This window comes from Nicotiana tomentosiformis, chromosome 5 (genome assembly GCF_000390325.3).
Source record: "Nicotiana tomentosiformis chromosome 5, ASM39032v3, whole genome shotgun sequence".
Lineage (NCBI taxonomy): Eukaryota > Viridiplantae > Streptophyta > Magnoliopsida > Solanales > Solanaceae > Nicotiana > Nicotiana tomentosiformis.
Window position 1 is genome coordinate 30,700,530 of NC_090816.1, and position 18,870 is coordinate 30,719,399.

Here is an 18,870-nt window from a genome sequence, read left to right on the forward strand (position 1 = left end):
TAAAGTAACTTAAAAAATAAAAAATGTAAAATAGCATCTACTATAAATTGTCTTCCTAAAACGAGGGAATTCAAGAACAGAGAGAGAGAGAGACTCTCTCCGCAAACACTTTCCAAAGCAAAGCGTACTACCACCGCCTTCTTCTCTCTTCACCATCAACTTCAACACTCAAAAAGAACCCAAATTCACAATATTCTTCTGAATCTGGTAAACTCTTTTTTTCTTCATTTTTTTCTGTTATTTCCCACAAAATCTTGAATATACTACCTGGCGGGAAATAAAAATCTCAACTTTTTTCTGTGTCTAATGAGATTAATATTGATATATTTTAATTGGTAAATAAAAATCTCAACTTTTTTCCATAATGTGATGCTTATTTATTTACATTAGTATCAGTGCCAGAAATGGTGTGTCTTGATATGTATGCAATCACGAACAGTGAATTTGTTGGATGCTGTTTTTTGTGTTTTTTTTTCATTCTGATTTTATCATAGGGTTTGCGTCTTGTGTATTTTTTTGGGTTTATGCTTTTCAGTGTAATGCTTATTTACTACATTAGCATTAATGTCTGAGTTGTTGTCTCTGTATTGGAACATATAGTAGTGAATTTATTTGTTGCAGTTTTTTTTTTGGGTTCTATAAATCTTGAATTTGTAGGGCTTCTCTCATGTGGGTTTCCTGTTTATTCTCTGTAATGTAATGCTTGTTATTTACTTACAGCAGCATTAGTGCTAGAAATGTTGTGTGTTGGAATATATGCATGTGTATGTATTCTTTGCATTTTTTTGGAATTCGTAAATCTTGACTTTTTAGGGTTTCTGTCATGTGGGGGTTTTGTTTTTGGTGTATTGCAGGGTTTGAAAATGCCGCTATATAAAAGAAAGCCATTTGCTTTGGTGGAAAAACCAAAGGATTTGAAGCCTAATGACCTCGTGTTCCAAGTTCGTTTTACTAAAGAGATATTTAAGGATTATAGGTAACCCTTGAAAGTCATGATTTTTATTGAAATTGATGATATTTTCTTTTTTATTTGTGGTAATATTCTGATATAATGAAATGTGTACTTTGCTAAAAAAAATGTAGTGAATATCTGAGACGGATGAACCTGTATCGCCATAGAGTATGGTCATGCAAATCGACAGGAAAGAATAACTTGACTTACGAGGAGGCATTGGTTTCAGAGAAGAAGGCTGCAGAAGAAGTTCAGAAGTTCCCCGAGGAACTAATGGCTCCGGTTCTCCGTGATGTGCAATTCAGTACGTTAATACACTTTCTTAGCTGTCTTTGTGTTACATTAAATTTAAACATTGGGATAACTGAATTTGTTTTCGTACCTAACTGAAATTTTGTTAGTGTTGTTAGTAACAGAGATGATCTTAATTTTGCTCTCTTTTTTCAAATTTAATTACTTCATCTCTTAGAATTTAATGTTTAAGGGTCTGATATCACTACATTTTCGTTCTAAAGAAGATTTGTTTTTGTAATGCAGCCTTGCATTTATGATAGTGAGGATTCATACAGCCGACCCAACTAGCTTGGGATTGAAGCATAGTTATTGTTGTTGTAGTGCAGCCTTGTTTAAGAAGTAAAAGAAAGCAATCATGATTATCTGTCTTATTACCTAGTTTCAAGGTCTTAGACTATGGATATATTCTGTATGATTAATTAATTTAGAATAAAGGCAGAATATCCTGGATTTTGCTTACATGGTCATCACATAAATTTTGCTTGTATGCAATTCTATCCTAGATGGTAGTTTTACCTCTGCTGTAGACATGGAACCTTACTTTTGAGATTCATTACTTTTTTATTTTTTTTTGAGGGGTAGAGAGGGGGAATGATTATGCATGTAGATTAAGCAAGGGAAGGGGAGTATGAACTTGGAAACCTGGTGAAGCTTGCCAAACTGAGAGGCACCCTACAGTTTCTTTTCGTTACTTAGGTTAGACTTTACTTAATCGAGAAGATACTACAAGATAATGTTGAGAAATCCACTAACTATGGAGCTATTCTTATATCACTTTCTTATCTTATCTTCTTTGTCTTTTTTTTTTTGAAATGGAGGTGTACGGGCTAGCTTGAGCGCACTTTGACTATTCCATAAGGTACCTGCTACTTTAAAGTAGTATAATTATTGGGTAATTCTACTCACCAAGGCTTAGGCATATGAGAAGAAATCACCTAGTGTTTTTCGTCTATGCTAGGATTTGAACCCTAGTTGCCAAAGTTTGCACCCAATTTCATGTGTCTGAAATGGTCTAATCGGTTTTAGTAATTTTGTTTCATTTCCCTCTTGAGATTTTTTTTTGGGGGGGGGAGGGTGTGTGTGTGTGTGGGGGGGGGGGGGGGGGATCAATTTCGCATTGATCCATGTAAAAGCGAAGTATACTCTAGAAATACTTTCTTTGTTTATTCTGTTTAACCTCTTCAATTTCCCTCTGTTCTCTAGTGTAGATAAACAATCTCTTATGATGTATTTTTATATATTATGACGATGGATAACTAGATTTGTCAAGCCGTTTGGCATTAAATCCAGCATAACAAGGATTAAGTGCATGATAGATCAAATTAGAATTAGAGTTTTTTATCCTTTCTTTAGCCGAGGGTCTATCGGAAACAACCTCTTTGCCCTTTCCAGGGTAGGAATAAGGCCGTGTACATCCCCAGACCCCACTTTGTGGGAATTCGCTGGGTTTGTTGTTGTTGTATCAAGATCAATGAATAGTTCCAACCAGAACTTAGACAGATAACATTTAATTGAACATGTATGCAATACAAGGAGTAGTAGTAGATATTTAGAGTTATACTTTCTAAGTCTGGATTATGCAAGATAAGACTTACATCAACGTTCCCAAGTAGAGTGTGAAGCACTTTTTTGGGGGGGATGAACAATGTGAATCCTTTACTTGATTAAAAAAAGAGTTTAAACACTTCATTGATGTAGTTATGTTATCATGTTCATGCTTTAGCCTTGCGTCTGACAGTGGTGAGCTCTATCTCGTTGCAATTGTTTGCCTTATGGTTTTGCTGCTTCAATACATGCCAAATAGTTCCAGCCATCCAAGTATTAAGTGCAAAATTGGTCAAACTAGAAATAGATTTTTCCAACTTAGATAAAACAACCAATATCGGGCTTATCATTGAGCAGACCTGGCCAGTACCTAAAGAGTGAACACTTTATTGAACATAGTTGAATAACGAGGAGTAACGGCAAATTGCTAGAGTTACACTTTTGCAATCTAGATCGTGAAAGTTCAAGACTCAACCTGTCAATGTTCCTGACACTTTGCTAGTGTAATTATGTTATACATGTTCTTGCTTTAGTTTTGCTTCAGTTTGAGGAGAACACTATCACGTTTCAATGGTTAACTCATGGTTTTGCTGCTTGAATACATGCAAATCTTTCCAGCAATATTCTCTTCCTTAAATGATCCAGTGAACTCGTTTATATCCTCATTTCAATCTTAGCTCAGCCTTTTATCATTAATGAACCTATGGTTCAGTATTATTAAGGTTAAGAATTTTGCAAGCTACTGTTTCAAATAAATGTGGTTATCCATGTGATCGGGTTTTGCCTTTCTGTTACAATTCTGCTGCGTTTGTACGCATCCATTCTCTTGTGGTGTTTTTTCTTGATGATCATTGGTCCTTTTCAATGACCGAATTGCAGGTATGCTCAGTTTAAAAGATCTTGGGGATGCTATTGCTCAAAAGCTGCAGGGCTGTCTTTCAGAAGATAGTGAATTATATGGGAGGAAAAACAATCATGTATATTCCTGCAAAATTGAGAAAGTTGTGAAGGATGGTGAGGAAACCCGTTATGAGGTTGCTTGGCTAGACAAATATGAAAGACTGCCTGAGAATACAGTCATCAATGAAGAAGATCTGATTAGGTGCAAATTGCGATTTAGTAGAGCTTTTCTAAGGTCCTTTATCAGAGAGTCTACATATCGAAGCATTCCTTGGGTCTTACATGAAAAATTGGCAAAGAAGCATGGAGTACCAACTGGTCCTCCGGATGAGCTTAAGGATCAAATATGTATGCAGGATGGTGTTATTGTTATTAATAGGAAGAAAAAGAAAAGTGAAGATAGAGTAAGTGCTTTGCTAACTGTGGGCATATTGTCCTGTTAATTTTGTCACTTTGTAAACTGTTATTCATGTACTAACAGTCTTGTTTATTCAGGAGGCAAAAGAGAATGGCTTCCAAGATTCAAATGAGATAGGAAAAGGTAATGCTGTTGAATGTTGGCTTGTTATTTACTTTCTATTCCATAGAGTTATTTCTTCTACTTATTGGTACACACAGTGAAAAAGCTACTATTTTGTATATAGACCTAAAGCTCTTCGTCTCAATTAAGTTTTAATAGTAGCATAAGATGATTGCATATTAACTTAACTAAGTTGCATCAAATCTTAAATGGTTACATATCTTGTAAATGTTACATGCTTACTTGAAGTGTAACATCTTAGGTAGATTAGATCCTGTGACAAATTATTCAGCAACACATTGAGCAGTTTTAACAAAATAAGAAATTTAAGTAATTGTGTGTCTGGAAAAACATGAAAAGAAAAAATCAAACATTGGACATCACTTACTTAAACTTTTCCCAGACACAAATTGTTAAGCAACATCTTGAATATGTTCCATGTTTACGTGGAAAGTGTTAATTAACTAAGAAATATTATATGTTTACTTGAAAGTGTTACATAATTGGGATTTTATTATTTAATGGAATCTTTTATCTAAAGAAACATACCTCCTCATTCCACCTTTATGTTGTATATTTTGGAACTGGTGGTAGTATGATATGAAGCTGTATTTCTGCTGTCTATTTTCTCATGCTCCGTATTAATGCTTCCTCTTCACTGCATTGGCATATACAGAAGACAACCTGAACGCAGAGTCCATTAGATATCCAATCGATGATCTTTTGGTGCAGTGTGCAGAGTCCGATAAACACTTGGTTGAACGCCCTTCTCCGTGTAGGGAATTTAACGTCTCAATGGAATGCATAGGGGATCTTTTGATGGTATGGGACTTTTGTACTTCGTTTGGCAGGTTGTTCCACCTGTCGCCATTCTCCCTTGAAGATTTTGAAAGTGCTGTCTGTCACAAAGGCAGCAACATTGTTCTCATATCTGAATGTCATTCAGCCCTTCTTCGCTTTCTTTTGAAAGATAACGGCGAGTATTTCATGGCTGTACAGAAGAAAAGACAGAAGCTGAAGGTAATATTTGAATCATGTAATATTTTCTTTTGAAGGTCATGCCTTCTTTAACTCTTCAAGGGTTTGTGTTTATTTTGGACATATGATTCGTTAACCTTCTTGTGTAGCAACACAATCTGATCAAGTACCATAGTTTGTAAACTCTGATGATAATGATGAGTATCTTTGAAAGGCGAAGTTGGAGCTTGTCCTGATGTGACGCAAGCTCCAAAAATCCCGAGGGGATTATTGGAGGGAAAAAGTCTCAAGGGCTAATGCCCCGATATTCTTGGGACTTCCGTCTCTTGCGTGCTTTGTGGCTTTAATATGTTTATGCGCCATTTCGTAGAATTTGGTGATTTGTATAATGTAATGTATGTATGCTGTTATGCTAGGCATTTATAATGATTGAATTTTATATAGATGAATGTATTTTCCACTTCTAGATATATTTTTTGCTACTTCTGATGTAAGTAATTATATGAAAATGCTCCTCGTGGATAACCTCTTTCCCATGATAGGCAAAATGCCCATGACCTGAAATCAATAAATTAAAGCTGATGGTTCAAATTTATATTTGTAAGTTCACTTTTGAAATAAAATATTTGTTGTAAATATATGCAAACTGACTCATAAATCAGAATGTGTTTGACATGTTTCACTGATGGGATATTTTCTCTCTTGTGAGGCAAGTAACTATTAACTGTGCATTCTTGTTTACAGCCTGATGATATTAGCTATACTTTCTTTGTTGAACACTAATCATAGTTTTAAACCTTTTTTTTTTCTTCCAGATTACTTTAATCAATTGGATGGAGTATTTGTCTGATTTCTTGGAATTGATTGGTATTATAGAATTGTCTAATCATGTTGCAACGATTAAGAGGGGTCACTATGGCCTTGTAGACATTCAGGCCAAATTGGCAATCTTGCGTGAACTGGTCTGTCGAGTCATTGAGACAGAGTATTTTAAGGAGAAATTGGATGAGGATATTGAAAAGAAGCAGGCACTTGCAGCAACAAGGAGAGATGAAATTTTGGAAGAATCTAGGAAGAAGAGAGAAGAAGACCATTTGAAAATACAGTCTAATGGGAAGGAAGCAACAAAAGGGTGTGGCAACTCCTCAGATACTGGGAGCGATAACCACCTCAGAGAGAATGGAGATGTGCCAAGTAGGAACGGCAAACGAACATCATCTCAATCAAAACATTCATTAGAAGACAGGTTTGTTTTTTACGTACTTGAAATCGTTCTGGAATTTAACTTAATGATGTCGGTTCTTATTTTTCTTTTTTCTGTCTCCTGTTGCTTCCTCTCTGACGTCTGCTAGTGAGAGTGAGCTACTAGCAGATTCATTTAAAAAAGCTAAGATGAGAAAGGTTGAAGTCAAAAATGCTACAGAAAAGATGAATGGTTCCTCGAAGATTGCTTCTGACAAATTGATAAAGGATGAAGGGAAGGAAACATTAGACAACAGGAGTAAGGATCAAAGAGCTCTTCACAAAATGCGGAAGAATGAGATAAAGGAGCATCTTGAAAACAGGAGTAAAGAGCAAAGGGTGAGCCCGCGCTTCTCTCGATCTAGTTCTCTGGTTTTCTTTCTTTGACACACGAGCATGTAGTCTTGTGTTTAAACAGAATTTTTGTTACCTAGATATCTGTTGAAATAGCTTCATGGTCTCACTTGACATAAATGTCTTATACCTATTTATTTGTTAAGCAAGTTCCTTGTGTATCTTCAAATTGCAGAAAGAATATCTTGAACGGGAAATAGAGAAGAGAGTAATACGCACCAATCCATTGGGTAAGGACAGAGATTATAATAGGTATTGGTTTTTCCGCCGTGATGGAAGAATATTCGTTGAGAGTTCAGATTCTGTCCAGTGGGGTTATTACTCTTCCAAGGAAGAGGTATTGATGCTACACCACACTTTCTCTTATGGTTTTTCTCTTATATCGTGATAATCTTCAGCTTTTCCTGGTAACAGCTTGATGCTCTGATTGGATCACTGAATGTGAAGGGTGTAAGAGAGAGGGCTCTTAAAATGCAACTGGAAAAACTCTATGACAAAATAAGGTGAGTTAAACTTCAGATGAAACATTTTGATTTTCTTATATTCTTTAATTGGAATCCTTAACGTGACTTAGAAGGAGACCACAGTTCCCAAAAAAAAATCCTGTACTTGTATTAGTTTTAAGGAAAACACAACAAGGTGACCTGAACTTATCAAAATAAAAATAAGATTAGTTGAACATCCATGAAATATTTTGATTTGTTCATATCATTTTATTTGAATTTTTGGGATTATATTGGGTTTGTTGTTGTTTGTTGTATTTGATTTGAATTTTGGAGACATCTATGTTACCATTTTCAAAAAATAAAAATAAAAAAATTTGGAGACAACTTAGAAAAGAGGCCATGGTACTAAACTCATGTGAGAACTTGGTTGGGTGGTCTATATTTGGTCCTAGTTTTAAGCTAAGCAATTTTTATATCATCTGGGAAACTGTAAATAGTCTTTTGTGATGTGTGCTTTCTGCTGGCATGTTTGACATTTGCTGCTTAATTAATTAAGCTGTAGTAATGTGAAGTCGGCCTGATTATCACGCACAAGTTCCATTTGACTAAGCTCTCCAAATTTCGATACTTCTAGCAGTGCTTGATCCATATTAGTTCAGGTTTAGACACTGCCGTTACCCAATACTTTGCTTCTGCACTTGATCTCGCAATTAATTTTGTTTCTTACTTTTCGGAGACCTCAAAATTTCCCCAACTAGAATGCTGTATCCAGAATCGTCTGCTGGAGGGTGACCTTGCCCAAGCTGTATCTGTATATCCAACAATCTGCTTATGTCCTCCGGTTTTCATAAAGTAGTCCTTTCCTTGGAGCAGAGTTTCTGTACTAAATTCTGGACAGGCATTTGGATTGGGAGTACTAGTTTGAAGAGATCCTGATCTATTTAACAACACTATAGCAAAGGATGGCAAAGTCTGAGATTTTTATTCAGATACAGGCTGGCAAGTAGAATTCAGAAGGAATCTAAAGGACTGGGAGGTGTAGGGTTTCTGCAACTGCTACAACAGTTGGATTCAGTTTTAATTGATCAAAACAAGGAGGACTGCTTGATTTGGGTGAACAGCAAGGACAAAATGTTTTCTGTAAATAGCTGTTATGGTCTGTTACTAAAGTTATCTGGTCAGGGTGTTTTCTAATTGCCCTGGAAGATGATATGAAGCAGTGTTTTAAAAGGCGTTTTCAGGGCAGGGCGAGCCGTACCAATAACGCACTGAGGCATACTTTGGTTGTGGGGGGGGGGGGGGGGTTGCAAATATTGTGGGGCGCAAGTCCCAACCTTCCGGGCTTTTGCTTAGGCATAAGTCCCGATGTTCTGGTGTTCATTTAGGGCTTAAACCCAGAGAACTTTTTCAATTTTGAGTTAAAATTGCTTAATATATCCTTTTTAAAATACTTTAATATTCTAAAGTTAACTCATAGTAAATTTTCAAACAAAAAGAAAAAGAACTCAGAAGTCATAGGTCCTTTCTAATTGTTTAACCTAATTTCATAATCTTCTCTTTCTTGTTTACTGAGTAACAAATACTCTTTTGACTTTTGTCTGTAAAGTGCAAACTACATAGTTTGTTTTATTAAAAGAGGTTCTACCAGAGGCCTAACTAATGTTTTATTAAGTTTGTTTTTATTGTCTATAGTTGTTCCTTTAGAAGTTGTATCTGCCAAAAATTTCTCCAAATTGTGAAGATAATCCAATATGGAGGAGAAATTGATCACTAGCTTTTATATTTTCTTGTGTGCGTGTGTTTCTCCTCCCCTGTGACCACGTTTTAACGTGGATATTTGTGCATGCTCACTTGTGGAAAAAAGGTTGACACTATTAATTTAAAGTTTGAGCAAAGGATCAAATTCTCCTTATGCGCTTGACTCTTCTGATATTGCTTATCTGGACATCGCTAAGTGGTTTCCTCTCCATCTCTGAATGTCTTTGGTTTAACTAATTGCAGCGTGGAACTTCAAAAGAGATCTAAGGAGGTGCCTCATAAGGAAGCAACAGATGAAGATGTGGTTCGGAGATCAATGCGTGTCCGTGCTCCTCCAAGGGATAATCCTGCTCTTGCCTTTTTGAAGTATGTTAACAAATGGAAGGAAGACTGACTTGGAAGTTAGGCTATGGTGATATACTCTGCTGTTCGGATTTTGTATTGAAATCACAGCCAACCATAAATACGAGATGAATATAGGGTAATGAAATTCATCCTGCATTTATTAAAATGGCAGTTCATTTTTTTTTCCTTCGCATTTGAACGCTGGGCATGATAGGAATGAAATTTTGTTCTTCATTCCTGTGATTATGGTACAGATGTAAGGTTACTGTTCCAATTTTGTATACAATGCCCATCGGCTGGTAGATGTTTTATTAATATAGTTGCTAGCATCAGTACTTTCCTCTAATAATTTTGTCTATCTACATTTGATCATATTGTGATAAGAATGAAATACATATCATTTTATACAAGAAAGTATCATTTTAAGCTGATTGGTTCGCTGAAACACGCAAGTAGAGGCTATAGAAAATGTTTGAAACACTGGTTTCAACCAGAGTAGATAGCACTAGAGGTCTGTTAAGTGTGTTTTATTGCAAGTAACATCTTCGACCAGAAAATGCACTTTAAATGACTCATTGACATTTAAAAATGAAGTCAGAGGCCTCTACTGTCTTCTTCTTTTTTTTTTTTAACTCTTTCAGACTAAAAGAAATTTTGATGTTATCAGCAATATTCTGGGGGAAGGATTTTAACTTCAAAGATGTTAGTGATAATGTTGTTTGGGCTTCCTTTTAACTTCTTCAACCTTATAAAAGTACACAAGTGTGAAATTTTTGCTGCTTGTCCTTTTTTTAGTAGTTGTTTAATAACCTTTTTATTTCTGTTGCAACTGATAGACCTTTCAGATCACGGTCTAAAAATATTTTTTGAGCAAACTGAAAATGTCATGAGAAAACATCACTGCAGCCTAAAAATATGTACGTTAGACCACAAAATCTAATATTTTATGAGCAAATTGAAATTTATATGAGCATACTTTATATGTTAAACATTGTCCGGAAGGGGTAATTTTCCGAGGGCTAAAGTTGTGTCCGAACAATGGGCTAAAAAAGGGGCATTTGCCTAAATCAGTCTACACTAATCGCCAGGGAGCATAACCTATTGGAACATAACTGGAGATAAAACCACTCTACACCGGCAAAATTTCTGAGAATAATTTATTTGGAAAGCACTCATTTGAAAATTCGCTTTATTTCTTTTTACATTATGTACAGGTCTTAACCGTTTGCTTCATTAAACACCAACAGTAACATTTGCTAGCATCTGATCACAAGAAAACTGAAGTTTACATGAATGTCAAATGGGTGATGCTTTCTGTAGATGTCACAATTACATTATCTCAACAACACAGCGTCCAGAAATGGCTCCCTGATCAAGATCTTTGTATGCCTGTTCGGCCTCCTCGAATTTGCATGTCCTTGAAACAGCTGCAGTTAGATTGAATATGCCACTTTCGGCGAGTTTAATCAGCTTAGGGAGATCTTGTCTTGCTCTGGCTCCATAAGAACCAATTACTTTTATCTGTCATCATAAATATCAACAGTGAGAATGCGAGCGCTGCTTAAACTCTAAAGAAAACACAACTGTGCTCATAAAATTTATAATCGTATGACCTTACCTAAACATAATATGGATTTTCATGCTCCAAATATAGTAATAAATTCCCAATGTATATGGACTATTTTCACCTTTCGTAATGAGTTGAAATTCTTATTAATATACACCAGTATGGTGTTTGATGTACCATTTTAATGACTTAACTATCTGTATGTTTTAAAAATCGACATACAGCATATTTTTCTAACAGAACACAGACTAGGCCCATGTCAATTCATACACTGAGTCACGACATGTTGAATAAATAAATAAATTCATACACTGACATGGCAAGTGATGTGAGTGTCCACTCAATGTATGGGCAAAAATGAGCATTGAATTCACTCTAAGCTTGGCGTGTATGGGCAACCAGTATATGCAAAGTTATTCTTGTAGTCAACCTATCCCATCTATGAGGTCCACTAAAACTTCTGTATCACCTTGCAGTAGAAATTACAGTCCAAATTACATGCACTGGATGGATATTACCCTTTGTTATATTTACCCCTTAAAATCTTCATTCTAACAGAATGCGTTTTCAAAAGTATCTGCATGCATATGAAGAGTAAAAATGACCCATCATTTTCATTCAATGCATAACAATTTAAGACATATCAAAAGAGGGAACGGATCTTTAGGATTAGCAGATTGGAATTGAGGGTGACAACTGACAAGCAATAAAAGACCTCCTGCACATGAAAACACACCTGTCGTCGCACTAGGTGGTTTATATCCACCTCCCCTTTAGCACCAGATAGAGTCAGTCCGATCATCACAGCTTTGCCTCCATCCCGAACGCTCTGCACGCATTGCAAGAATGTTTGTGGTTTCCCCAAAGCTTCAACAGCTACGTCAACACCCATGCCTCCTGTGATGTCCTGTACAATTCGAATAGCTGATAACATTAGTTTAAGCAGTTGGTATGTTCTCACATGCCAAGGGAAACATTTGCTTAAGAAGAAGAACCTAAAACAATCTGAAAAGCCAAAAACTATGGATCTCCCAACAAACGCACATGTAGGACATTTGAGAATGTTAAAGGAAAAATTCAAATACAAATAAACAAAATGCCAAACAGCTACTAATTACATGCTATTTGTAATAGGTGGAATGTCTTAATTAGTCTTATATTCATGAGCTTTCCTCAACTATTGGACCATAATGATAGTTGCAACACACTTTTTGTCAGCAGTTCAGGATTGAAAAGTTAATAACTGGTGAATAAAAGCAAAAGAAATTATCTAATAATGTACCAATAGTTAAATAGTACTAGCAACCAAGGGTATGGCCTAGTGGTCAATGAAGTGGGTCAATGAAGTGGGAGGAGAACCTTGAGGTCTTAGGTTCAAATCCCAACGGAAGCAAAACACATCAGGAGATTTCTTCCTATTTGCCCAAGCCTTGGTGGGCAGAGTTACCCCGTACCTAACTGTGCCGATGAGAGGTAACATGTACCCCATGGAATTGTCAAAATACGCACAAGCTGGTTGTACCCCATGGAATTGTCAAAATACGCACAAGCTGGTTTGGACACCACCAACGTTTAAAAAAAAAAACTAGTTCATTAGGACGGCCTTGCCATTAATCACCTGAAAGTCCGAATTCTCTATCATACTGACTTTTACCCATAGGCGTGAGTGTGTGACATAGTAATCAAACATCAAATAGAGCAATATTATACAAGGAGATTAACCAGAATGGAGATACCAATAGACAAAGTAAAGCATCAGAAACATAAGGAGCAAAAACTAGCTAGAGAGAATGATGGAAAACAGAAAGATGTTAATGAAAGGAAGAAGCTGCTGCACAGCCAGTCTCACCAATAACTAATTATTTAAGTCATGAGATTTCACTTAAACAAGATTTGCAGCCTGTATTTGACAAAATCCAAAGAAAAATGTAAATAGTAGACAGAAACTTAGTGTGAAAACAGCCCTTCCTGAATACACAAGTTGGCTAACAAACTCAAGGTCAAAATTCAAGTACTCGCAAATTCAGAATCGATCTATCTCACTTGGAATAATTTCATGGTCCAGTTGCACAGCATTTTCAAATAATTTTCTACAACAGAGCACATAGAGATGTACTCTTGGCCTTGATGTATATTACCATACGATCCATGTATTTATCTAGAAATCAGACAGAGTAAAAATTGTATGGTTTTTGATAGTTAATTTGATAGTATGCACATAATGAGTTAAGTGGAGAAGTCTATACTTTTATTCTCTTCACTGCGTCCTCCTTCAATGCATTTACACAATGAGTGGCTCCAAACATTTTAGCTTTCTGCAATTTCTCATCTTGCACATCTACTGCAATAATCTCTGATGCCCCAAATGCTCTTGCTATTTGCAGACAGCTGCACCATGTTTTCAGGTAATAAATCATAGAAGCAAATCAGCATAAAAGTAGCAAGCTTAATACAGAAAACCCACCCAGATGATAGTAGGGGTAAGAACGGACAAAGATAAAGTATGAAGAAGAAAATGGTATCCTAAGAAACCAACTGTGAATGTTAATGCATAATAATGAAGAACAGAACATGACATTGAATAAATTGCCCGAATTAAAATGGAAGTTACTATTTAGATATATTCAGTGCCTCATCAGTGTTCAGACCGCTGGCATAATGTGGGTATGTCAGAAACACTGAACATTTTGTCTTTACTCATTTCATAACTCTTAACATTAATCAAATTAAGATGGTCCACGCTCGTGCTAGGTCTATCGCCTAATCCAGTCCCTTTGTATTCGGCCTGATGGCTACAGGTTAATAAGGTCCAATAGGGTTTAAATGACTGATGCAGGAGCCTGCTATGCCTTGGCAAATTATCTTTTCATTTCAAAGTACCGCCAGAACAGCGGTCTAAATAGATCAGAATATTAAATTTGGGATCTTTCCACTCGGCAACAGGGTAGCAAAAAATGAATTGCCAAATGGACGCCTATTTCATATCTTGATGTGACTCATCCACACGTTCTATATATTTGATGTGAAACAGATCCCAATTGTCATGCACTAGAGAGAACATCGTGCACATTTGGCTGTGTTTGTATCTGCTATGTGATAAAGGTCAGAAAAGGAAACTGACTACTGCAACAGGGCCAACTGTGTGTTAGACATGTTTCAAAGTGCATCCACACATCAAATTTGAGCGGATATTAATCCTTTTTTAACTATATATCGATGGTAGTTTTTCGTATTTTTATTAAATTTCCTAATCAATATATGATTCATATCAACAATTCTCCTAGCACACACAGTCTCCAGTATCCTAAGGCAACAATGACATTAATTCTCAACACTTTTGTCCGCTTACACAAAACTAATTTTTTGACTCTCGTAAGTTCAGTATTTGGAAAAACTTGTGGAGTTTATTTTCCCTAATCACTATATGATTCATCTCAACGATTCTCCCATATGGCACTCAGCCCCCAATATTCAAAGGCAACGATGAAATTAATTCTTAATACTCCTGTCAGCTTACACAAAACAAATTTATCTTTCTTTTTTGACTGGGAAGTTTAATATTTGGAAAATCTGCGCCTCCTATTTTGACTTGATTCTAAGAGCTATTGGTATCTGAGTTCATAATCAGAAGTTGAATACAAAGCCAATGCATGATAACTTTTCACCTTGAGCCAACACCTCCTATGCCAATCACGGCAATAGCATCACCTGGGCGCACCTCTGCAGCATGAGCCATAGCCCCATAGGCAGTAAAAACTGCACATCCTAAAATGGCAGATTCTGTATATGGCAATGAATTTGGTAGAACAGCCAATGCATGTGCTGGCACAACGCAGTATTCAGCAAGACCTCCCATGCTATACATATACACTGGCTTACCTGAAAGATAACAATATGTACCAAATATCTTAATGTTAACAACATTGGGCAATTGACGAACTACATTGGAAGAGAAGAATAAGGATTTGATGAAAAAACACGATAAAAGTTTCATTCATGTATCACTATGCCAGCAACCCTAGACAGCCCAATAGCCGATCTGAACACCAACCATCTTAGCTTTCAAATGGTGGTCCATAAAGGATCATACTCATAATACATATCAGTTAATCACTTATGCCTCATCCCCAAACTAGTTGGGGTCCATTATATGGAGCTTTTGAACCCTCATATCTCAAAAAATAGAAGAATAAAATACACATGGAAACTGTTGACACGAAGCATGTGGGTGTGCTTTTGAAGGTGAACAAATTTTAACTAATAATTACTATTATTCTGAAATACGGTTTTTTTTCCTATTAAAAAAGCAAGTATTATATTGATGTATTTTTGGGAAGAACCCCATGAACAAGCGGTATATATGATTTATTACTTGTACCTATTACTTTCTGATAAATGGACCTTGGGCCTAACTCAACCCCAAAAAGAGATCATCCATCCCTTTATGGACCGATTTAGGACTTTTCAACACTTCCTCTTCTTTTATTTAATTCAAAAAGCTCAACAGAAAATCAAGAATCTCCCATGTCAAAAAATGATCTTTAATTTACTGCAGCAGCCTAAAGGAACAAAAATCAGTTTTCCTTTGTCCACCACACCAACTTTAACTCTTTTTATTTTTCTTGTGGGTTAACAAGAATCCAGATAAATAAGCCACATTAGCCTCTCTTTTTTTACTGAGGAGTAAGCCACATTTAGCTTTTCTGGCAAAAGAAATCAGTTTACAAGAATTCCAAACACTAATGCTTTACAATAAGACTGATCGAAAGATCAGAATACCTTATAGGGGTAAGAGGAAAATATTAGTACTGCTGATCAAAATGAAGCGAAAGGTTCCAAATAATCAACCATTTCTGTGAAATGGCCGAGGAAACTATCGGTCTTGCGGATCACAATGGAGAGCAAGGTTCCAAGAAAGCAATGGCACTTGAGGCAAAGAACTGACCTCTCCGTGTCCCCTTACAAAGAGAAGAAAAAGCACAGCATACCAAACTGTTGCATCGAGGGCTCTGGGGAGGATAAAAATGTATAAGGTCTTACCTTAAAGAGGAAAAAAGAGGCCTTTCCAAGGCTTAGACAATCACCTTTATGTCAGCACTGGAGATATCTTACCATCATATGAAGGTCTCTTTCTTTCAGTCCAATTTGGAACCAAACACTTCTTTTTTAAAAATAATATATTTTATAAAATATTTGGGCAAGAGTATACATGAAGTATAACAAAAAGTAGAAAACCTACAAAAGATACGATTTTTCATGAACGACGCCCATTCTTCTATACAAATAGGAACAACATGAGTGGACCAAAAAGAAATAAGGGGCAAGAGGTTGCTCCTTAATTCGGAACCGAACACTTCTACTCCCCCCCCCCCCCCCACACACACACACACAAAAGACCTTCAACTCCAGCTAATGAGCATGTTAAACATTCACATACATCCTACACACTGCTGAAGAATAACACTTGCGATATGTGATAGCAGTTCTAACTATATTAACATACTTCTTCCCTGTGTCCTAAATTCTTCAATAAAAGTTAACTCCAAGTAGCAGTTTTTAACTCTTTTTTTCCTTTTAAACTAGGTGATATGGGTTCAAAATATCCTGGACCACCTATCGATGTCTTCCATCTCAAGCAAAAAGTAACATCCGCCAGAACTAGTAATACAGCAAGAATGGAAAAGAAATCTGACACCCAAACAAAGTCCTTGACAGTCGCAAAGAAAATAAATCAGTTTGATTCCCATATAAATGAGACTTTGCTGAAGAAAAATTCCAACGAAGACCTATACTGATTTTAGGACAATGATAAGCTATCTGTTTAGTAGCTAAAACAAACTACTAGCATAGCAAAAAGGCAGCAAATTGAACATTTGATGCATATTGCATTAACGAAATATGCTTGACCTGAATGCTTGAGAAGACTGTACGTTCAATTGTGAAACTCAAATAGAAACCAGAAAAATTTGCAAGTAATAACAGCCTGCTTACCGCTATTGCGGAGGAACAGACGTGTTTCCCCGTCATAAAGGGTTCCCTTCGCTCGGTTATAAGCAAAGAAAGCCTCGCATAAGTCATCTTGACCCTGTGTTCATTAGATAACTATGGATCAAAGATTTGGCATGACTGCATCATGATAAGCAAATATTGTCAGCTTCATAAACAAACAAATCTAACTATTGTCACCTTAGAGCAGAAGAAACAGCTACCACAAGGCATAATGAAAGCTCCAACAACTTGAGATCCCACAGGATATCTGAAAAATTATAACAAAAACTGCTCATCATTGACTCGCAGAGAACAATAGAACACAGCACTTTTCAAGAAGATGTAATTGTTTTAACCTTTCAATGATTTTACTGTCTGTGAGCTGCCCATGTTCAACCACTTCACCAGTAATCTCATGCCCCACAACACAAGGGCTAGCAAATGGAAGTTCACCTTTTATTACATGCAGGTCAGAGTGGCAGACCCCACAGGCTGCACTTCAAAAACACAACACAGTAACTCTTTAATCATGGATTTAAGTAATATACACTAAAGATTTGTTTACACTATCAGCGTCTTTTAACCTGATATAGTAGGTTAGTTACCAGGCTTATCATAAGCTTTGCCTTTAATTACCTTACAAGTGACTTGACTGAGTAAATATTTTGTACACCGTCCGTGCATAGAACTTAAACTTTGTTATCATATCCTTAAAATATAGATAGAATTGCACTCGCATATGAAATAGAACCATACAGGAAATAACTTGCAATGCAGTTCAAAAAGACACCTTTTTTCTGGGCAATTTTCCAAAGACTACTCCATCTGTTCCCAATTTATGTAATGCACTCTCCTTTTTAGTTATTCAGAATGATAAATTTCTATATTTAGAAAAAATTACTTTAGACTTTTCATTTTAACATTAGTGAGAGGATTTATAGTTATAAATAAAAAAGTATCCATGGATTATTTAGATCACAAATTTCAAAAGTCTTTTTTTTTTTCTTAGATCACATTTTCTTGGGTTAACGAGTAGAAAGAGTAATCACCTTTAGTTTTGATGAGAACTTCATTAGCTTTAGGGCGAGGCATGTGAAAGTCCTCAAAAGTGAGGGGTTTGCCCGGTTCCCAAAACACAGCAGCGCGCATATGAGATGGCCCACCGCTTAGATGGTAGTACGATGACGCTGATGCTGCTGTACTCTTCTCGGATTCGGAAGTCGAATTATTGGAATCGGAACAAAAGGGTCGATTCCAATCGCCATTAGAAGAAGAACAGAGTGTTGATCTTGCTGATGAAAGGCCAAACTTTGATGGTGATGTGATTCGGCTGGTTTTAATGGCGCTGCGGAGAAACCGAGGGAACGACATTGTTGAGTTAATAGCCTTGAACAGTAGTGTCTTATTCTTGTTCTAAGTGGACAGTCAACTGTGCAAAATGTTTATCCACTCATTCGAAGCGACTTCTTACTATTTTATTATTCCTTGGTTAATTTGTTTTTTTAATCGGAGGGACAAAGTACTGAGATGACAGCAAAATTACTCAGCCACTTACAATACCCGTTACGTATTTAAGTTGTCCGCAAAAGATTTTACCCGTCGCTCGATGAAAATTATATTACTCGTATTAACTTGATTATTAAAAATATAACAAACTAATTTTTAGACTCTTTATTCCAAAAATAACTTTCGAAAAAACACATTATGAATTTAAAAAAACCAAAAAATCACATAAAGTAAAACGTGTATCGTATTAACATAATGGATAGCATTCAGAAATGGGTCAATTTTTAAAGTAGAAGTGATAGCAAAATGTATAGGATCTCTCCTATTTTCATTAAAAAAAATTACTTTAGATAAAAAAATATCTTCAACTATGTTATTCCTTTTCTTTCTTTATTTTTCTTTTCATCTATGTCCTTCTGCTAAAAAATAAAAGGAAGTTCTTATTTTTTTTTTAAATTTTTTCTGTATATATATC

General features: G+C 36.0%; 2 protein-coding genes across 2 annotated transcripts; one reads left to right on the forward strand and one right to left on the reverse strand.

The window, feature by feature from the left end:
- Positions 1 to 70: 70 nt before the first annotated feature.
- On the forward strand, positions 71 to 9,683 carry LOC104119142 (uncharacterized). Its single transcript, XM_009630564.4, has 11 exons — positions 71 to 207; positions 855 to 976; positions 1,084 to 1,256; positions 3,671 to 4,095; positions 4,187 to 4,232; positions 4,888 to 5,231; positions 6,005 to 6,435; positions 6,542 to 6,770; positions 6,961 to 7,122; positions 7,200 to 7,288; positions 9,233 to 9,683. The coding sequence occupies exons 2-11, from the start codon at positions 864 to 866 to the stop codon at positions 9,381 to 9,383; spliced, it is 2,163 nt and encodes a 720-aa protein (XP_009628859.1). The 5' UTR covers positions 71 to 207; positions 855 to 863; the 3' UTR covers positions 9,384 to 9,683.
- An 823-nt stretch (positions 9,684 to 10,506) lies between these two features.
- Positions 10,507 to 18,335, reverse strand: LOC104119143 (uncharacterized). The gene is made up of 8 exons (XM_009630566.4): positions 17,939 to 18,335; positions 17,246 to 17,381; positions 17,088 to 17,157; positions 16,893 to 16,986; positions 14,567 to 14,780; positions 13,148 to 13,289; positions 11,638 to 11,808; positions 10,507 to 10,855 (listed from the first exon to the last, which is right to left on the reverse strand). Exons 1-8 carry the CDS (start codon positions 18,258 to 18,260, stop codon positions 10,664 to 10,666), a joined length of 1,341 nt encoding a protein of 446 aa, XP_009628861.1. The 5' UTR covers positions 18,261 to 18,335; the 3' UTR covers positions 10,507 to 10,663.
- Positions 18,336 to 18,870: the final 535 nt, after the last annotated feature.